Genomic DNA, 16,276 nt, shown 5'->3' with positions numbered 1-16,276 from the left:
CTGGCTACCAGTCCAGGATGTACCCCGCCCCGAACTCAGCTGGGAAGGCTCCACACACCCGCGACCATAGTGAGGATAAGCGGCGTAGAAGACGGATGATTCATATTCATATTAAAAATTAACCAAATGAACTTTAACTCAGAATTTGGCCAGGGTATGAGTACTGTACTGTTACTGTAATTTTAAGCGCACTACTTAAAATTCTTTCTAACCGGAACTCTGCTGACATCAGGTGGACAAATGTCATCACAGCACCATCAAACACTGAAGCTGAATGCCAATGAAAATGAAACAAAAAAAACAACACATCAGGTGCATTATTAATGTTCACTCCAAATATGACGTGTGTTACCTGTATACCTAAAGGTATGTTGGTTTTCCTGAGGCATTGTGTGGTCTTGGTCTGTTGCCATGACAACGGAGAACGTTGCGCCAACCAAAAGAAGTCTTGCTTTCATCACTTGTCTTTGAAGACACTGTGTGTGTGTGTGTGTGTGCGTGTGTGTGTGGGTGTGTGGGTGTTGGGGTGTGTGTGTATGTGTGTATGTGTATGTGCTGGGACAAGTGTGTAAAAGGATGTGGGTTAATCTTCAGAGGGTACAGTAAATGGCGGATGTTTGATAGCTAATCCCCTGTCAGTCCTCATTAGTGAGTTTGCATCCAGCAGGCGCTAGTGCTATTTTCTAACACAAACGTGTAGCACTGTACAAGAGCTACAAGAGCGCTTTTCATTAATTCAGCCAGGCTGATCGACGTCTACCTGTGCAGGTGGACTGGCTCATTTGCATAACAATCTATTTATCAAGGTCCAAATGTCTTTGAGCCAGACAAATCTCCAAAATTCACTTGTGGCAACAGTCTGGGCCTTCAGTGTCTGTTTCTTGCCAGCTCTAATCTGATTGGTTCCATCTTACCCCCTGACCAGGTAAGCCCCGCCCGCTGAGGCTTTAGCCCCTGAGCTGACGTTTATCCCTGGATACACTCCATAAGCTGCTGTCTGCTTTTTAATGTACCTGGCCAGGGGGTACGGGGTGCAGTGCATGTGTTTGTGCAACTTGTGGGTCCTTAAGTTGGGTTTGTGAAGCAGCCATGCAGCCCCCGTCGTCACACGGCCGGAGGATATGGAGGCAGAAAAACAAGCTACAGAGGATTTGACCACAGCAGGTGAGTCAGCCTATAGGAGGAGTATCTTGTCTTGAGTAGACGCGGAATGATTAGCGTGTTATTCCTGGTCAACAATAGGTTCATCGAGACCCTGAAACCTGTCTGAGCTCAGGAATGGCAATCAAGGAACTAAAGCTGATGCTCGTCCTGTGTTTACATGCAGTCACAGGTACATCACACATATTCCCTCCACACAAATGCACCTGTAAACCTTCTGTGTCACACACAGGTATGTCTGGATGGGGCGGATGTTTGGACGGTCAGGATGTGTACGCCAGCATCAGGGAAAACAGCCTGTGTGGAGAAGTGGTGGCAGACCTCATGGCCGACACCCCAGTGGAGGGGGTTCAATGGAGTCTGCAAGGGAAAGATGCTGATTGGTTCTTCTTAGATGGAGGAATCATACGTTTGAACACATCACCCGAGAAAGTCCTCGACCGAGAGGTATTTCTCCTTAAAGCTATTAAAGATATTGTGCTATTAAAGTGAGCCAGTTGAGTGTTCACCTATGACATAACATCAGAGGTTAAAGCTTTAAAGAGGCCATTCTTGGACTGAGCAGAATCTCTTATCCTCCTCCGAGGTGGCCCCTTGTTGACACCAAAGTCAAAGGGTCAACTAGATTAGCTGTCACTCTCTTCCTTTCTCAACCACTCACAGGTTGAAAAGTCAGGACAGGAATCGAAAAACTCACGTGGCATTAGAAAGTAACGTTTGTGTTCATTTGGTAGATGTCATGCTAATACTACAAAGGAAATGTTTTTTGAAAATGTGTTCAGTAGAGTTAGTGTAATATTCAATCAACCAACCAATTGATCAAACAAAAAAAATCAATAATCAACCATCCAAGCACCTAATAAACATTCAAACATGCAACAACCAAAAAAGCAACAAACCAACCAAAAGCCAAAGCAAAAGCTTACTAACCTACCAACCAACCAAATGACTAGCAAAGCAACTAACGGCTAACCTAATTGAATAACCAACCAGTCAATCCAGTAACTAACAAACCGATGCAATATGTAACTGAACTAACTACCCAAATAAACAATTAAACAGATAAACAACCAATTAACCAAAAAAGCAAGTAACAAAGCAAGTAACTGATTAACCAAAAAATGACTATCCAAACAAAATAGCTAATCAACAAACCAAATAAGTAACTAAATAACTACCAACCAACATCAAAACAGCTAACCAACCAAACAAGCAACTAACCAACACAACCAACCATCCAACCAACATCTAAATAAACAAGCAAAAAAAGAATTAACAAACCAACTAACGGTCAGACTAATCAACCAAATAAGCAACTAACTATCAACAATTAACCAGAAAAAAAATGAACTAACAAAACGTCAAATGTCTAAACTAACTGACTAACTAAGCTACAAAATACAACACTCACAACCTGCCGAACATTCAACTAACCAAACAATCAAATCACTACTACGTCAACCAACCAACACCTCAACTAAAAAAAAAACAAAACAAAGCAAGCTGTCTGTCTTTCAGGTGCAGGGTCCCGTCCTGATGGCTGAATTGTCGTGCTATGTGGATGACGTGCTCCAGGTGAACTTTGCATTTCTTCTCCACTCCTCAGTGTACTGTCCCAAAGTGAACCAATCGGTTGTCTTCTGTTGCTGTTCCAGAGTGTTTCCAGAATCATGGTGGAGGTTCTCAATGAGAACGACAACTCACCTGAGTTTGCAGACAATGCGGTGCACTCTGTTCTTATCAGTGAGGTAGGCCACTCTGACAGGTGAACACACTCTTTCACTAAACAGGATTTTTTGACACTGTCATGTGACGTGCTTTCCAGCTCACTCCAGTGAATACACTTGCATTTACAGTCCGGGCAAGTGATGAAGATAACGACAAAATCTTTTATTCTATTGACCCATCATCAGTAAGTACTCCTTTCACCACAAGAAGAAGAAAGCTAGCATCATTGTTGATAATAATAATAATAATATACTTGGTGTTCTGCAGCCTGATGCCAGTTACTTTACGATTGATCTTCCAAACAGCGGTGAGGTGATGCTTGCCAACTCTCTCGACTATGAAACCAAAACTGAGCTTTTTCTCACCATTCATGCCTCTGTAGGTGCCACTTGATAGCCATGATTGATTAGAAACAACAACCAGTCTACCCAGTTCACACTTGTTGCCATGACAGGAAATGGACACAGCCGAGCACTTCAACACCAGCACCAACGTCACCATAAGCGTCCAGGATGGAGACGACCAGTACCCTCAGTTCCTGCCCTGCACGCTGCTGTTTCAGGATGACACCAATCGAATTTGCACCAGTCCTGTGTACACCGTCAATGTCACGGAGGGACAAGAGGTCGGTTATACTGCAGTGGGATTAGGCTTGCAAAATGTTTCTGTGTATTTCATTTTAGATTATAATCACTGTTTAGACGACCCTGTGTATTCAAGACCTGTTTTTGGAAACATATTTTTAAGACAAAATCAAAAACAAAAATACAAAATCTGTATTTTTTAATCATGTTTTCAATATAAGTGAAATAACTTCCTTGATGAGTTGACACAATCTTATATTTAGCATTATGACTTCTCTGTTGTTTGCTAACTTGCTAATAACCTTTGAGACACGTTTTTTCCTGCAAGTATCTACAGTATGTCCTGTCACTCATTGCTGTGTGTGTGTATGTGTGCGTGTGTGTGCGCGTGTGTGCGCGTGTGTGTGTGTCTGTGTGAGTGACAGGAAGAAAAGCTTGGGTAGAAATCATTTGCGTTCCCCTGCTGGTTTGCACGAATAAATGTCTAGACCTTGAAAATAAGACAATTTGTCTTTTTCATACTTTTTTCTAGGGAAATTACATTTGGGTCAACAGTGTAGCTCCACGGTTTCGCTCCACAAACAAAACGTAGAATTTTCATTCGACACGGCAAGGATTCTTTCACATACATTTTCTCTCGTCTTACTCAATACTGCGTTGTGCTGCAGGACTTAGTACTGGATTTCTCTCCTGGTCCCATTCATGCAGTGGATGGAGACCGAGGACTCAAAGCCCCAGTCAGCTATGTCATCCTCTCAGGTAGCTAAGTCAGGTGATAAGACTTCAATGAACAGTACTTGTAATTTTGAAATTGGTTTCCACTCTAGGAGACGACCACGGACGTTTCCTGATGGACAGAAAGACAGGAGAGGTGAGATTCACTCGTGCGGTGAAGGACAGACTGGCGACACCAGCGCTTCATCTTCAAGTCATGGTATGGATTGGCGGAAGTTACATACGAGCTTGACAGGATACTTCCCATTGGACTCACTGTGCGTGTCCCGCACACAGGCTTACCAGGACGATGACCCCAGGAAGTACTCTGTTGCCACGGTGATGGTCCGTGTGGTTGCAGTGAACCGGTTTAATCCGGTGTTCGACATGGCTGAGTACTACGGCTTTGTGACAGCCGGTAAGAGTCCTGCCTCTCTGGTTTATACCTATGGCAACCGGGCGTTGATGTTACACGTGCAGGACCAGGACTTTAAACATGTAGGTACAAACAACAGCACACACCATATTGGCTAAGTTCTTTAAAGTAGTTGTTTCATTGTGTCCCTATCTTCTCTATCCGCAGGGATTTAATCCAATGATCTACTTCACGTTCAGTCCGACATCCAATCACACAGACGTCTACAGGGTCACACAGGAGGGGCTTCTCATCGCCACAGCCAACCAGCTCAAACCGCGCCAAAAACACTTGCTCCAGGTAACATTTGTCTAAGTGTGAATCTTCCAGAGATGTCTCTTGAGTTCACATTTAGCTGACCAGATGATAATATGAAAAATACTAAAATGTTCACTCACTGGATGCTGTAAATGCTCTAACTACTTCCTAAACCGGAAACTGCCTGTGGTGTTAATAGGAAGCAGGTGATAACTGGAGAATTTGATATGTGCTGATTTTTATGACATTTTATAACACATTATATATAACAACTTCATTGTTTCAACTTTTATCATGAGTGCTTGCATGGTCATTTATTAACATGTATATTGCACAGCACAGCAGCAACTGAACCAATGTTGTAATAGCGAAAAGGTGCATACTGCTCGGCCAGCATTAATGCCGCTGATGTGTTCATTTTAAACAACTGTAGGGCAAGTGTAACGCACAAGACTTTCATACCGACAGCTGAGTAGCACAATCAACAATTTAAATTGCATGCAGAGGTAGATAAGGCGGCTGGATTCTGACCACTCCCAATACTACAAATACAGCTGCTGCCAACTTGTGGAGAAAATAAAAAACTATTAAAGGCAATGTCTTTTGACCCGGCGCTAATTTGAACTCTGGGAGTTTTTCGTTTTTGTTTTGCTCGAGGGGACTACAGGAGAGGCTGCAGTTCGCTGAAAAGAAGCATTAATTGGAGCTTAGCTTTTACTGTACTTTAAACTGGAATGAATGCTACGTTTAAATGTCAATATGTGACAGGTAATGGCAAGAGACCAGGAGTCAGGCGACACCACCACCTCGACTGTGGTAGTAGAGGTGCTCTCTGATGGGCAAATAAGTAAGAAATGCTTCACATCACTGGTCTCAAGGTAAAACAAGCCTGTACAGTACAGTATGTACAGTATGTGTGTGTGCTTGAACGTAACAGTTCCTCCCAGCGCGCTGGCAGACGACCGTGTGATTGGCTGCACTCTGGGCAAAGCGTTGTTTCTCAGCACAGGCTTTCTGAGCGTTGTGGGCTGCATTGTGACTTTGGTCATGTGGATGAAGAGGAAACATAAGGGGCAGCTTGACCCCCTGGAGAGAGGCTGTGTGGCCCAGGGCAAACACCCCAATGTGGTGAGATGTGGAATCATTATTAGCTGGTCTCTTTCTGTTGGAAAGCGTGTTTGCCTTTCTGAGCTGTTGTGTTATCGTTCCTCAGAGCCTTCGATGGTTCCAACTGGTGAGTTTTATTCATGTTTTCACCTTTTGAAAGTCTACTTGCCATCCACGCATTCGTTGTATTGTTAAACTGGAATGGATTAAAGGATGAATGAATGGATAGATTGATTTGCTGAATTTACATATGGATGATGGCTGGATGAATGCATTAATAGATGGATTAATTGATGGACTGATGGACAGATGGATGAATTGACTGATAGATGAATAGACGGACGGATAAACTGATTGATGGGACGGATGAGTGACTGATGGGTGGACAGAAAAACTAGTGAGTGGATGGATGGATACAGATGGGCGAATGGATGAATCACTGACAGATGGATGATTAACTGACGGGTGAATGGATGAATGACTGATGCATGAACTATCAGGAGAATGGATGAATGGTTGATGGATGGATGAACTGAGCGGTGAATTGATGAATTACGGATGGATGAACTAATGGGTGAACGAGTGATGGATAGATGGATGAATGACTGAGCGGTGAATGGATGAATTACGGATTGGATGAACTAATGGGTGAACGACTGATGGATAGATGGATGAATGACTGAGCGGTGAATGGATGAATTACAGATGGATGAACTAATGGGTGAATGAGTGATGGATAGATGGATGAATGACTGAGCGGTGAATGGATGAATTACGGATGGATGAAATGGTTGATTGAGTGATGGATAGATGGATGAATGACTGAGAGATGGACGAATGGCGGTTGGATGGATGAATGAACTGGCTCATGAATGATGAATGATGGATGGATTTCAGGGATGATTCCTCCTACCTGTGTGCTGCTCCATCAGGTGAGTCAGAGCAGTGGCACATCCCAGGTGGAGATGGCCTTCACCAATGAAGAATATGGAAGGTGCAATCCTTCCTTCAGCTTCTCAGGCAAAGACCCTCCATGTCACCAAGGGCCAGTCCAGTCCAATAACATGTCAGATCCACTTGATGCCACCTTGAGCTTGGCTGAAGCTATGTGTGGCAGCACCATGACCTTCAACAACAACATCTCCACCCCCACAAGAAGCCTCTCTTGCTTGTCTACCTTCCGCCCAGCCTCTGTGGACATGAGTCCCACACATGATATGGGAGAGAGCTCAGTGATGCCTCCACTGGATGCATGCTCTGGCCCTGCCGCCTATGATGACAGCGCCACTCCGCCTTGCACATGTCTCGACTCAGGAGGAAACGTTAGCGATGACCCTGGTGACCTCCATACTAGCACCTCCCCCTTGTCATCTCCAGCTAGTGTTCCACGCAGTCACGGCCGAATCGCCTCAGCAGAGATAGACAAACCTTACACTGCGTCCACCACAAACCCTCTGCACTCCCCTTTACCGTCCTCGCCCCGCGCCAAACAGACAAGCACGCCTCCACCCACACCGGAGCAGGCCCCTTTGAAGGTGACGCTGGTCCTCGTCGACACATCCCCCGAACCATCAGAGCGGAGATGGAGCGCAGAGGAGGACCAGCCCTGCACATCCCTGGACCAACCGGATCAGCCAGAACACAATGAAGATGAGGACAACGGATTTCTGGGTGATGAAGATGGTGACAAGAACAGTGAGAGTGAATTAGAGACAGATGAAGAGGAGCTGCTGAGAATAATGGCTCAATGTAACCCCACCTTTCTCACCTTCACTCAGTGATGTCGGGACCAACGTAGGAGGATGCAGGAAGTAGACACTGAGCAAGTGAGGAACACCTGACTGTAAAAACACCACACATGAAGATGTCCAGACACATTAACAACATACAGTGGAACCTTGGTTAGTGGCATTCATTTGTTCCAGTAGGTCCGACTGGATGCTAACCAAATCAAATTTTCCCATAAGAAATCATGTAAATCCAATTAATCTGTTCCAGAAAGCCAAAAATGTTAAAACAAAACACGTTTTTATACTTTCACAACTATAGATTTACATGCAAAAAATGTAAATGCATAGAAATACATATAAATGATGAATGGATGAGATAAATGGAACATTTAAGGTTACTTTTACCTTCATGTGATTCTTGATATGACTGGGCCTGCTGCCACATTGTGGTGTTTGGCAACCTTAAAATGTATGTATGCATTTACAATTGTTTTATGCATGTAAAACTATAAAAACGTCATACTATAAAAACGGTTAACTCTCAAAACAATCTTTGAGAGTCAACCGCTGATGATGTCATAGGATGCTAAGGAAGGATGTTTTCCACAGCTGGACTCACACAGTGTATTAACAACATGACAAGACACACGCCATATTGTATGCTCACCGGAGAAAAATTGTGGTGTTAATTTTCGACATTAACCAAAAAACACACTAACCCGCGGGCTAACTGAGGTTCGACTGTACTACAGTATAATTACTTTAGCTGACACACATGAGGGACTTTGAACACAACACTTTAAAAGTAATCTGTAAGAATGTATTAGACGGTCAAGAATTCTAACTTTATGATTAAAGACAATTTTATAACTTTTTCTACTGCCTGTCTTTTGCACCCTGCATGCTTCTATCTACTGTCTATGAAGCATTTGTTGCTTTTTTAGCTCAACTGTCCGAAAGTAGACACACAGTTTGTCCTTTCACTAATTTAAATTGTGTTGAAAAATGGTCATGCTATTACACATCATTTAAGAATAACACTGTTTTACTTTGTCCGAACAGAGGTCAGTGAATGCAGCATGTGACTACATCTCAGTGTGCTTTCAAACTTTCAGTCATCGGGAGTATGGATTGGCTCCTGCAGATTAACCTAAGACTTCCTTTGGCATAGTTTTATTTTGGTGTACAGTTTTTTTTGTTTTCATAAAGTGAAATAATGGAGTCTGGTTTAACAAAAATATCAATAAGAGATGACCAGTATATTACATTTAAAATGTGTAGGATTCACTGTAGGATGGATGTCCCAGTCCTTCACGTAGAACGAGGAAAAACATGCCGGAAAGAGATAGTGAGAAGATGAACCCAAAGCAACAATCCAAAGGGTCAGCGGCTTAAAAAGAAACAGGATATTTATTATTTCCAAGGCAGGAAAATGTGACAGAACTAACTGAGTCTAAAGTTGAACACTGTTGCGGTAGTCAGACAAGCGTAAAAACAAGTTAAAGGTTGGAAAAACAATAAAAGACTTAAAGGTACTAGTTCTCCTTGGCTCCAGATTACATAGTGTTCACAAAAAAAATGTCTATTTTTCTATGAGATTTGTCGTTCGAACAACAAATCTCATTCAGTTCGGCCAAGAAGGGGGAGTAGCGTTAATGGCTGTCACTCACTCACGGTTTGTGCACAGGCACATGCCATCGCGTTTGAGCACGTACACATACACGCAGACTCAGAGAAGCTACTGACAATTGGAAATTCTCAACTGGTGGGCCGTGACCGAGCCACAGCGGTTCTGGGTCGCAAAAAAATGCCAAAAAAATGACAGATGACCCGATGTCCGTGAATGCGCCTCGCTTCTGCACTATTTGCTTGCTATGCTACCACCAGGTGCGTGACCTGTGTATGGGTGACTTAGCCAAGCTTCAGCAAGAGGGGAATGTCACTACGCGATCCGTACCGGAAACATGATCTGTTCTGCAAATGCGCGAGATCTACATCACTTATTTTTTAAATGTATGAACATAAATGGTCAATAACCATACTTCTTATATGTAATATATTGGGGGGTTAATTTATTGGTGACTCTATTAAAATAAAAGACTTTGCTAGCATGCGGATGTTTTTATTGTCTTTATTCACCAAGACTGAGCTACGTAAAAACATATGCAATGGACGTAGCACATGCGTAAAATGCGCCACAGACATAAGTGTCAAATCCGGTTATGTATACAGTGTTCCCTCGCTCCATCGCGGTTCACTTTTTTTTTTTTTTTACAGCGAATAAACGCTGTTACAGGACGCGCCTGGCCCTTTGAGAAGAACTGCATTGTGGGTAGCTGCGTGTGCGTTAGCACAGGTAGCGGTGTCGCTCTCTATTCTCTCTTCTGTCTGCCCATTGTCTTCAGAGTCCTGGCTGAAGGCTGTAGACCTTTGTCAATCAATCTCCTGCTGTCTCTTGTTGTGGTCATGGCTACCAAACTAGCAGTGTGAGCTGCTTGCCAACCGCCAATACTGCAAACAATAGAAGAACCAGGAGAAGCTAACTGAGGAAAATATGACAGGAGCAGTATGTTTTAACAAGGATACAAAAATGCTACAGCCGAACGGGGCTAGGACGAAGAGGCACAGTCAGAGGAGTGAAATACATGCAAGTCACTTAAAAATCTCATGTGTCCAACCTGGTAGGTTGATCATTAAAAAACGAAAATTTGAACTTTGAGAGTGTTTAAACAGGAGAGCACTGAGAAAATGTTAATGCCTGTCTGAGAAAAGTGTATGGTTTACAGCCTTAATACATATATAAAAATTGTAAAAAAAAAAAAAAAAAAAAAAAAATGAAGTTGGCTTATTGCCGACTATTTTGGGAACCTATCCCACGCGATAAACGAGGGGACACTGTAATATAAAAACAAATACAAAAAAACATATCAAAGAAAACATAAAATACTGCAATAATTGATGTAAACAACCATAAATCAGACTGCAAAAATTGATTAATCTAGAGGATTCAGCTGGGGGATTTTCTAAGCGAACAATACCATCCATCCAAACATATCTTGCTAGCAAAAGCTTTTGTCTGTATTTTTTCGGTGGTGAAAAACCCATGCACGCACGGGGCGAACATGCAAACTCCACACAGAAATGCCCAATGGAGATTCAAACCCAAGTCTTCCTGATCTCCTGGCTGTGAGGCCAACATGCTAACCACTAGACCACCGTGCGGCCCACTGCTAGATAGTAAATAAAAACCCAATATAATCTACATTATATTTGCTGACAAGCGAGGAGGCTGGAGTCTGCTTTGAATTAGCGTTCACTTCACAACTTCCGCTGTATATCGGTATTCTTTTGTTGAGATTGGTGTTTAAATGCCACAAAAAGCCAACTTCAATATGTAAAAGAAGTGGTCTCTACTATGACATAGCAAAACAAGGCAGCAGACATTTTTACCCAATTTTATTTTCATTAAGATGTTCTCAATCACAAAAACTTGACCTAATCAATCATCAGCTCATTTAATATATTTACAGTAAAGTCTCTAGAGATTTTTTTTTTCCTGCAGTGAGCCGGTAAAAAAAAAAAGGTGTGCTTTATACAAAATAACAAAAAATGATCAACAGTGGTTCTAAATGGTGTTAGTGATAATATAAGCATAGCAATATTTTATAGAACTGTCATAGAAAAAGGCTTCTTTGAGTGAATTCTGCATGGCACACAAAGCATAATACAAAAAAAGTCACATCAGTCATCAAAAAGACATATATACTGTACACACAAAACACTCAAAATGAGGTGATGAGACAGGACAGAACATAATTCTGTCCATACATTTTGATGCCTTAAAGTAACAATAAGGTGTTAATGCATCTCCAACTTTAAATGCAATCCGTTTTTGTAGCCTATAAAATTTAGCATTCAGCCCTTGCACCAAACAACATTCATTTTGGATCTGATCACATGATTCCTTTTGGAAAGGTTAATGTCCAGTGCATTGCAAAAAGGAACCAAACAATTCTTGCATGCTGTGGCTTACTTATTTACCTGTGTTTTATTTAACAAATCTCAATTCTTCGTCTCTCAACTGACCTGCACCAGACAAACGTTTAGTGTGTGGAAGCCCAACTGGACCAAGACTCAAGCACGAACACTTCTTTTGGAAAAATAGTGTGTGTATTGTGGGACACATTCAACAAATCAAATAAATTATCTGTCCACAGCAAAGGTGACCCCGTTGTGTTTAAAAAAAGAGAGAAGTCCACTGTCAAAAGAAGTTAAGAACAAAAGGTCTTTGTGGACGGGTACATTTTAGAACTCATCATGTCGAGTCAGGGCTTCTCCAAAGTCGGTTGCCTGGCTGCCCACAAACAGATCGTACTTGTCCACGATTTCACTCTTTGTTAGTTGGCCGTCCTGACAAAAGAAGGGTTTAATTAAATAAATTACTATCTGTACCTAAACGTCATGCAACAAAACATATTGAGCCCCGAGAACCCCAGGTACCACTGAAGGACTCAAACTTACTTTGTCTGCGTCTGACTCATACACCAGGTGCTTGGCCTCGGCTTCTGCATGGTCGTAGTCATTGGGCAAGATCCAGTCTCTGGTCTCCTCCTTATCCATTTTCCCATCATTGTTTTTGTCTCTGAATTCACTGAACTGTTCTCTCTCGGTCTTCACCCACTCAGGTTCTGTGGCATCATTCTCCTGGTTGTACATGTCACCTGAGGCCGCAGGAAGGGAAGAATAGGTTCAGCTTTTCTTCATGTTGCAACATTTTAACATTTCCCTTTACACATTTTAACAGCCTGCTGGACACTTTGTATGTTTACTCTAGAAAAAATGGGACAATTTGACATGCATGACATCAGCAAACCTTTCGTCATCACAGTTTAGACTGTGTATCCATCCATCCATCCATCCATTTTCTATGCCGCTTAATCCTCATTAGGGTCACAGGGGTATGCTGGAGCCTATCCCAGCCGACTTTGGGCAAGAGGCGGGGTACACCCTGGACTGGTCGGCAGCCAATCGCAGAGCACATATAGAGAAACAAACTTTCACACTCACATTCATATCTATGGACAATTTAGAATCGATAATTAACCCAACATGCATGTTAGGTCGGGACTGTGTATGTTTTTAAAGTTCTAATATTAAGTGTGGTTAACTTGTTTTTACACTTACAAGTAAACCTGCACCAATCAACATTTGCAAATGTCCTTAATTTGTTTGTTTTTTAAATTTAAAAAAAATTGAAAGACTGAAGGAACTCAAGAGCAATTTAGTAGTCTGGACAGCATGTGCAGTTAAAACAACAAGTTTGTGTTGTTTCACGGGTATTCTTCAATGTTTTTCAACAAAGCAAGATTCCAACATTTAAGGTGTATCCTGTCAGTTATTTTTTTAAAAATCGGTATCGGCAGGTCAGGCTTCTTAAAGATTGATGCACCCCTACTTACGATTATAATTGAAAGTTTTATGATGTTTGGATTGAACAGTATGAATCTGGAATGGATGAATTCTATTCTATTTTTTCTATTAGTTCTATAGTTTTCTATTTTTCTTCTCTCTCCTATTTTGCTTTGTTTTATTTTTAAGTGATTATGTTTATTAGGACACTTTGCAGAGCTGCTGGAAACGTGAATTTCTCTTGGGGATAAATAAATTATCCATCTTCATCTACTACATGAGAAACTTCCAAAAACAACTTCAAGGTTACATTGCAGTCAAACACAAAGGCGCTACCCTTTTCAACACAAACAATAACAATGTTATTTTCCTAAATGTTCACTTCTCAACTGTTTTCGGCCACACAAATTATACAATTTTGATCAATTTTCTATTGATCACATTATATAAATGGCCCCTTACCAATGTACTCGTCAAGGTCAATTAAACCATCTCCATTCTTGTCGATGTCCTCCATAGTTTCCTACAGGGAGGAAAGGATGTAGGCCAATGTCAAAAAGCAACACTGGTTATTTGGGGGTGGTATTTATTGCTCACCAGCACCACAATGTCTTTCATGTGGTCATATTCCTCAGGGTGAAGGAAGGCTGTGAACTCCTCTTTGTTGGCTTTCATGTCATTGTCCTGGTCAGCCATCTTGAATCTCCTCTCATCACGGGACATCATCTGTTTGTAGCTGAAGCCATCATCAGGCTCGGGGTCATCTGACGTCAAATGTGTTCAAGTGAGCGTCAGCAGTGTTCAGGAAACTTTAGCTCCCCATGATGATCTTACCGAGAATGTATCCATATGTGGCGTTTTTATACTCCTCCCACGACACCACGTTGTCACCGTTGAGGTCGTGACTCTTCCACTGTCTATCCACATCCTCGTAAATCCACCTCTTCTGTGCGTGTTTGATCCACTTCTTCATCTCCTCCACAGTCACAAAGCCATTCTTATCTTCATCTATACGCTCCACCAGCATGCTGCAGAAAGAACAACAAACACTCAGTAGAGTGCCGACCACGGGGAAACACCTACATGGTGTATGTGGTGGAAACGTCCACCATCTTCTGTGGATTCACATTTTAAAAAATAATTTACCAGCAGTGGTTTACGTCACCTGTTCAACTTGGCATGCTCGGGGTACCCTGGCTGACCAAGTACCAGTAGTACCTGTTTTTCGTGTCCTAGGTGAATGAGCTGTGTTAAAGGAAAACATTAACTGCCTCTTTTGTGTGAGCACACTGATTGTTGTTGTTCTTGAATCGTCAAAGAACAAAATGTGCTTTTTTTTTTTTAGGACAGATGAGCTATTTAAAAAGGTCAAACAATTATTGGTTAGGAGATATTGGACATCCTCCCAAAAGAGCTTCAAAGGCCATGTCATCATTAAGAGTCCAATGCAGATTAATCATCAGTGCATATGTATCAATATATTAACTTTTTTTTGCTGTGTGGAGATTCTGTCACTCTGTTCCTGTGTGTGTCTGTGGCGCACTCCTCGTGAGACAGGTGCTCTTATTTAATATATCGGCCGACATATTGGTTATGGTCCAATATATTGGATATCGGCCAATATGTCAGATATGAGCTTTTTTTTTCAGCCCCCAATATCGGCAACAGCATCGGCCCCAAAAATCACATATCAGTGCAGCTCATCGCCTTAAGCGTCCAGTCAGATTATTGTGACTGGAATCTTGGCTTGGCGACAGCATCTCTCAGCAACTCATATGCATTTATAGATTAGTTTATAGATTTACATAACTGAAATTAATTTAAAAATGGCTTAGTGAGCTTACCCAAGTCGCTCCTTGCTCTCCTCCGGAGTGAGCTGATCGAATGTCTTGGCCTCCTCTTGTCCCAGAAAGGCCTCATGGTCATAGTCAAAGTTCTCGCCGTCATCATGCTCTCTGTTGCTGAGGGGCTCATCATGGTGAATGCGATCCTTCTTCTCAGTAGGCTTGCTTGTGGCGTAAACCACGCAAAGCGCAAAGCACATGAGAAACGGCCGTAGCTCCATCCTGCTCATGTATGCAGACCCTCTCGCCCTGGAGTTGTAAACGGTGTATTGTGTTAAATTATGAGGTTGACGGCAAGGTGAAGCAACACAGCAAGTACGCTAATTTGCGGGCCATTTTTTTCCAGTTGTGTGCATGATGCAATTCCCTAGATTGTACGGTAAGTGTGCAGGGTAAGCAGATATTGGCAAGTGATGCCATAATGATGTAACCACAAAAGGCTAGACATCCGACTACTGCTGACACGTCTACAGAGGCATCTCAAGAAGTCTATCAGTGAAAAGATCTGTTTTCGGTAGTTACTTCTGAAAGTGAAAGCTGTATATATATTCTGACACCACTGAACTTTTCCATCTATTGTTTTCTTTTTTTCTATGCATCTAACAACAGTGACAACTGTAAAAACGTCATTACGCAAAGTGAGCAAGAATTACACTACAACTCTAATAAGACATTTCAAAGGACAAAACGTTTTGGCTACTGTTGTAAAACGTGCCAAACGAGGTATGCCATAGAAAAGCCAACAGACCTTGAGAGATTTACTCTATTCCCAGTTAGGACCAACAGTTCGTTCCCGAGTTACCGTCCATCTTCTATGCCGCTTATCCCCACTATAGTCGCGGGGGTATGCTGGAGCCTGTCCCAGTTGACGTTGGGCTTGTAGCGGGGTATTTCCGAGTTACCGTTATGTTCAATGTTAGGTGCTACATTTGACCGGTAACCCTAACGTAGCATTACCAACATTTTGTAAACATCCACTTAGTATATGTAACACATATAATAACTTCTTATATTGTGTATGCCGATCCCTAAATGTTAAACATGGCCTTTAAAGCTAACAACTTCTATATCTAAGGTCAACATTTTCCAAGAGTACTTACCAATGTCTTGAGAGAAGTTCGACGATGTGGCGTTAGACCCACCTCCCGGAAACACACCCATATACTTCCGGTTCCTGAGCGCTTACTGGCCAATAGGAGTCCAAGGATGCGAGTGCGATGTAGCTCGCTCATTGGGCCACCTCACTTCATCGGTGATTGGATTGGTCGAAAACCGCCACGTCCGCAAAGCCAACATTTTGTTCATTCATACACTTAATTGTTTTTA

General features: G+C 42.2%; 3 protein-coding genes across 4 annotated transcripts in view; 1 reads left to right on the top strand and 2 right to left on the bottom strand.

Moving 5' to 3' along the window:
• kcp (kielin cysteine rich BMP regulator) overlaps nucleotides 1–563 on the bottom strand; it is a 33,387-nt gene extending 32,824 nt beyond the window's left edge. The window contains exon 1 of the mRNA XM_054776118.1: nucleotides 361–563. The gene's annotated coding sequence lies outside the window, so the exon portion shown is untranslated. The remainder of the gene's footprint in view (nucleotides 1–360) is intronic.
• A 422-nt stretch (nucleotides 564–985) lies between these two features.
• On the top strand, nucleotides 986–8,572 carry LOC129180926 (cadherin-related family member 5). The gene is made up of 16 exons (XM_054775321.1): nucleotides 986–1,164; nucleotides 1,243–1,333; nucleotides 1,394–1,608; nucleotides 2,680–2,736; nucleotides 2,817–2,909; nucleotides 2,987–3,073; nucleotides 3,157–3,267; nucleotides 3,344–3,514; nucleotides 4,142–4,232; nucleotides 4,301–4,407; nucleotides 4,485–4,685; nucleotides 4,771–4,902; nucleotides 5,629–5,707; nucleotides 5,798–5,988; nucleotides 6,074–6,094; nucleotides 6,900–8,572. The coding sequence occupies exons 2-16, from the start codon at nucleotides 1,279–1,281 to the stop codon at nucleotides 7,746–7,748; spliced, it is 2,460 nt and encodes an 819-aa protein (XP_054631296.1). The 5' UTR covers nucleotides 986–1,164; nucleotides 1,243–1,278; the 3' UTR covers nucleotides 7,749–8,572.
• Nucleotides 8,573–11,139: 2,567 nt separating this feature from the next.
• Nucleotides 11,140–16,112, bottom strand: calub (calumenin b). 2 transcript variants are annotated; one of them, XM_054775322.1, is made up of 7 exons: nucleotides 16,051–16,112; nucleotides 14,951–15,199; nucleotides 13,941–14,134; nucleotides 13,704–13,870; nucleotides 13,569–13,629; nucleotides 12,219–12,418; nucleotides 11,140–12,107 (listed from the first exon to the last, which is right to left on the bottom strand). In XM_054775322.1, exons 2-7 carry the CDS (start codon nucleotides 15,178–15,180, stop codon nucleotides 12,003–12,005), a joined length of 957 nt encoding a protein of 318 aa, XP_054631297.1. In that variant the 5' UTR covers nucleotides 15,181–15,199; nucleotides 16,051–16,112; the 3' UTR covers nucleotides 11,140–12,002. The 2 variants fall into 2 exon arrangements, with proteins under 2 accessions (XP_054631297.1, XP_054631298.1); XM_054775323.1 differs by lacking the exon at nucleotides 16,051–16,112 and adding an exon at nucleotides 15,699–16,028.
• Nucleotides 16,113–16,276: the final 164 nt, after the last annotated feature.

The sequence above is a fragment of the Dunckerocampus dactyliophorus genome, chromosome 5, assembly GCF_027744805.1.
Source record: "Dunckerocampus dactyliophorus isolate RoL2022-P2 chromosome 5, RoL_Ddac_1.1, whole genome shotgun sequence".
In the NCBI taxonomy this organism is placed as follows: Eukaryota; Metazoa; Chordata; class Actinopteri; order Syngnathiformes; family Syngnathidae; genus Dunckerocampus; species Dunckerocampus dactyliophorus.
The sequence above is the reverse complement of the archived record's forward strand: the minus strand, read 5'-3'. Positions and strand labels throughout refer to the sequence as shown.

Excerpts from the sequence above, each read along its gene's own strand:
- LOC129180926 (XM_054775321.1), top strand. The coding sequence starts at position 1,279 with ATGGCAATCAAGGAACTAAAGCTGATGCTCGTCCTGTGTTTACATGCA. Across the intron at positions 4,903-5,628 it reads GCCAAAAACACTTGCTCCAG|GTAATGGCAAGAGACCAGGA; the intron begins GTAACATTTGTC and ends AATATGTGACAG. Across the intron at positions 5,708-5,797 it reads GCTCTCTGATGGGCAAATAA|TTCCTCCCAGCGCGCTGGCA; the intron begins GTAAGAAATGCT and ends TGAACGTAACAG.
- calub (XM_054775322.1), bottom strand. The coding sequence starts at position 15,180 with ATGAGCAGGATGGAGCTACGGCCGTTTCTCATGTGCTTTGCGCTTTGC. Across the intron at positions 13,871-13,940 it reads CACATATGGATACATTCTCG|ATGACCCCGAGCCTGATGAT; the intron begins GTAAGATCATCA and ends ATTTGACGTCAG. Across the intron at positions 12,108-12,218 it reads ATGAGTCAGACGCAGACAAA|GACGGCCAACTAACAAAGAG; the intron begins GTAAGTTTGAGT and ends TTCTTTTGTCAG.